This window comes from Camelus bactrianus, chromosome 31 (genome assembly GCF_048773025.1).
Source record: "Camelus bactrianus isolate YW-2024 breed Bactrian camel chromosome 31, ASM4877302v1, whole genome shotgun sequence".
NCBI lineage: Eukaryota > Metazoa > Chordata > Mammalia > Artiodactyla > Camelidae > Camelus > Camelus bactrianus.
The window spans coordinates 14,539,478-14,542,799 of NC_133569.1; the positions used below are offsets into that span (position 1 = coordinate 14,539,478).

Here is a 3,322-nt window from a genome sequence, read left to right on the forward strand (position 1 = left end):
GTCAAGCTGACCATTATTTACTAGACAAAGAATTAAGCTAGGCATTATAGGAGATGCTATCATTTGTGAAAGGCACAGATAATGCTCTTGAGTACTTCCAATCTAACAAGTCTAGTGAGGAGAGTAATGTAAGAAAGATAAAAGAAAACTAAATGTGGTCTACAGAGGTAGTGGTAAGTATCATTAAAGGGATTTTAAAATAACAGGAGAGTTGTTGTTGTTTAACATGTCTCTTAGGTAACTGACTAATTTATCACTTGAGGTTGACAAAAACAGGTATTATTACTGATTCCAATCTACATGTGTAAATTAGGACAATCGCAGCATCCAATATATATGGTCATCTCACCCTTAAGATCTTTTTTTTAAAAAAAACTATTTATTGTGGAAATGTTCACATATATGCATGTATTTAGAGAATAGTATAATGAATCCTTAATTGCCCATCATCCAAGCTCAATAAATCTATGGCCAGTTTTCATTTTTCTATATACTTCTATACACTCCCATTTTTCTATACACCCCCCCCTGCCTTATTAACATTTAAGAGCAAATTCTGTGCAGCTTCTAGAGTCATCCCTTGATCAAAACACTAATCACTTTTATTGCACACTTTTCTCTTTCTCCTTATCAGGTCGTTTCTAACTACCCCCATCCATATGTTGCCTTTTGTTTTATTTACAGGGCTGATGATACTCTAATGGTTAAACTCCGCCAGAAGCCAAATACTTAATGATTATCCCTGGACATTAACCAGCTCAGAATAAGGAGCCAGACCATCTGTGACTCTCAGCCCTGCCTGCTTTCTTCTCTGGACTAATGTTACCATTATAGTAGCTTCATAATGACTGTAATTGAAGTTCTGTTGTACATGAGGATCATACCACTGCTACACTGGCTGGGGGTGTTTCTATATTTTTCAGGACACACTCAGGCTGAGCACCCTCAATATCACAGCCCCCCAGAAGTGGTGATTCCCTTGAAGGTACCTGACACTAGCAGAGGCATGAAGCCTAAAGGCTGGCTCTCTTACAGCCTACATTTTGGGGGCCAGAGACATGTTGTACACATGAAGGTCAAGAAGCATTTGCTGTCCAGACACCTTCCAGTGTTCACCTACACAGACCAGGGTGCTCTCTTGGAGGACCATCCTTTTGTCCAGAATGACTGCTACTATCATGGTTATGTGGAAGGGGACCCAGAATCCCTGGTTGCCCTCAGTACCTGTTTTGGTGGCCTTCAAGGATTATTACAGATAAATGATGTTGTTTATGAAATTAAGCCCAAGATTTTTTCTACCAAATTTGAGCATCTGGTATATAAAATGGACAGTGAGGAGACTCAATTCCCAACCATGAAATCTGGCATTATGGAAGAGGAAACTGTAAGCCAATTTGAGTTTCAAGAGATTGGTAATTCTACTCTGAAACAAAGTGGTATTGAAGGCTGGTGGGTCCATGTGTACATTGTTGAAATTGCAGTCGTGGTGGACAATGCTCTATATCATCAGTTTAAAAAGAATGTCACAAAGTTGAAGGAGAATATATTTCTTATTGTAAATATAGTGGATTCCATTTATGAAGATATGGGTATTAAGGTGTTCATGTTTGGTATGGAGATCTGGACTGAAAAAAATCACGTTGAAGTGGATGCTGTAAAGAGATCTCTGAGAGATTTTTGTGAATGGAAGGCTGAAAACATTGATGCCCGCATAGCCCATGATACCGTACACCTGTTTATAAACAGAACATTAAGAGGATTGACTGGTTTAGGCTACATTGCAGGAATGTGTAGATCAAAATTTAGTTGTGCAGTTGTTTCCTTTGGAGGCAAAACCTTGCCCATTATTGCGATCGCCATGGCTCATCATATAGGTCATAATTTGGGTATGTCTCATGATGAAGTAACATGTGTGTGTGCAGAAGGTTTTTATAGATGTATAATGAATGCTGACAACCCACCAATAGTCAAATTTAGCAACTGCAGTTACTCTCTTTTTTGGGGATATACTGTACATACGGCAAAATGTTTGCACTACACTATATACACAAAGGACATATTTTCAAGGACGCGCTGTGGGAATGGTGTTGTGGAAGAAGGAGAACAGTGTGACTGTGGATCTTTGCAGAGCTGTTCAAAAGATGCCTGTTGTCTGACAAACTGCACTCTGAGCTTTGGGTCTGCTTGTGCTTTTGGGCTTTGTTGCAAGGACTGCAATTTCTTACCATCAGGGGAAATGTGTAGGAAGGAGGTCAACGAATGTGACCTTCCAGAGTGGTGCAATGGAACATCCCACATGTGCCCAGATGACGTATACGTAGAGGATGGAATTCCCTGTAACGAGAGCGCCTACTGTTACGAAAAGAGGTGTAGTGACCGTGATACTCAGTGTAGGCAAATTTTTGGCCAAAAGGCCAAGAATGCAAAAAACACTTGTTACAAACAAGTAAATACTCAAGGTGATCGTTTTGGTAACTGTGGAGTTGAGAACTTCACATATCTAAAATGCAGTATGTCGGACAGCTTGTGTGGGAGAATTCAGTGTGATAGCGTGGCAGAAATTCCCCGCCTGAAAGATCATTCTACTGTGCATGGGACTCGTGTCAACAACACCACCTGCTGGGGTATAGACTACCACATTGGGATGACCATACCTGACATCGGTGAAGTGAACGATGGCACAGAGTGTGGCCCAGAACATGTCTGCATCCAAAAGAAGTGTGTTCATCTTTCTCACTTGGATAGTGATTGTTCACCCAAGTTCTGCAACATGAGGGGGATCTGCAACAATAAACATCACTGCCATTGCAACTACCTGTGGGACCCTCCCAACTGCCTAATAAGAGGCCACGGAGGGAGTGTCGACAGCGGCCCACCCCCTAAGAGAAAGAAGATAAAGAAGATTTACCTGATATTTCCATGTCTTCTTTTGTTGTTACTTCTGTTATGTTGTCTTATTTACACTTGTCTGAAGAAAAAACCTAAAGAAAAAAAAGGAAACATTCAGCCTCGACCTGAAAAATCAAGGCAAAAAACTCAGACTCCACGTGGGAAATAAAAACAATTAGTACCAAAAAGATATGCCTGAATAGGTATGCATTAAAAGAAATAAAGGTAACTCCTAGAATGCTTCCACTTCTTCTTCTTTATCTTAAACAATCAGAAGTTTTATTTTTCCTGAAATTTATTTCTTTATATTTTCTAGAAAGTGGCATGGCACATGGGTGGTGTACCAGTTTTTAAGTTACTGCTTTTCAGTGCCAAAGCCCCTTCCCATTTTGTACTCTGCATTGTAGGAATCACATTTCTGCTGCATCAGCCC

General features: G+C 40.2%; 1 protein-coding gene across 1 annotated transcript; it reads left to right on the forward strand.

Moving 5' to 3' along the window:
• The first annotated feature begins 871 nt into the window (after nt 1-871).
• On the forward strand, nt 872-3,058 carry LOC105083419 (disintegrin and metalloproteinase domain-containing protein 29). Its single transcript, XM_010973256.2, has one exon. It carries the CDS (start codon nt 872-874, stop codon nt 3,056-3,058), a length of 2,187 nt encoding a protein of 728 aa, XP_010971558.2.
• The last annotated feature ends 264 nt before the right edge of the window (nt 3,059-3,322 follow it).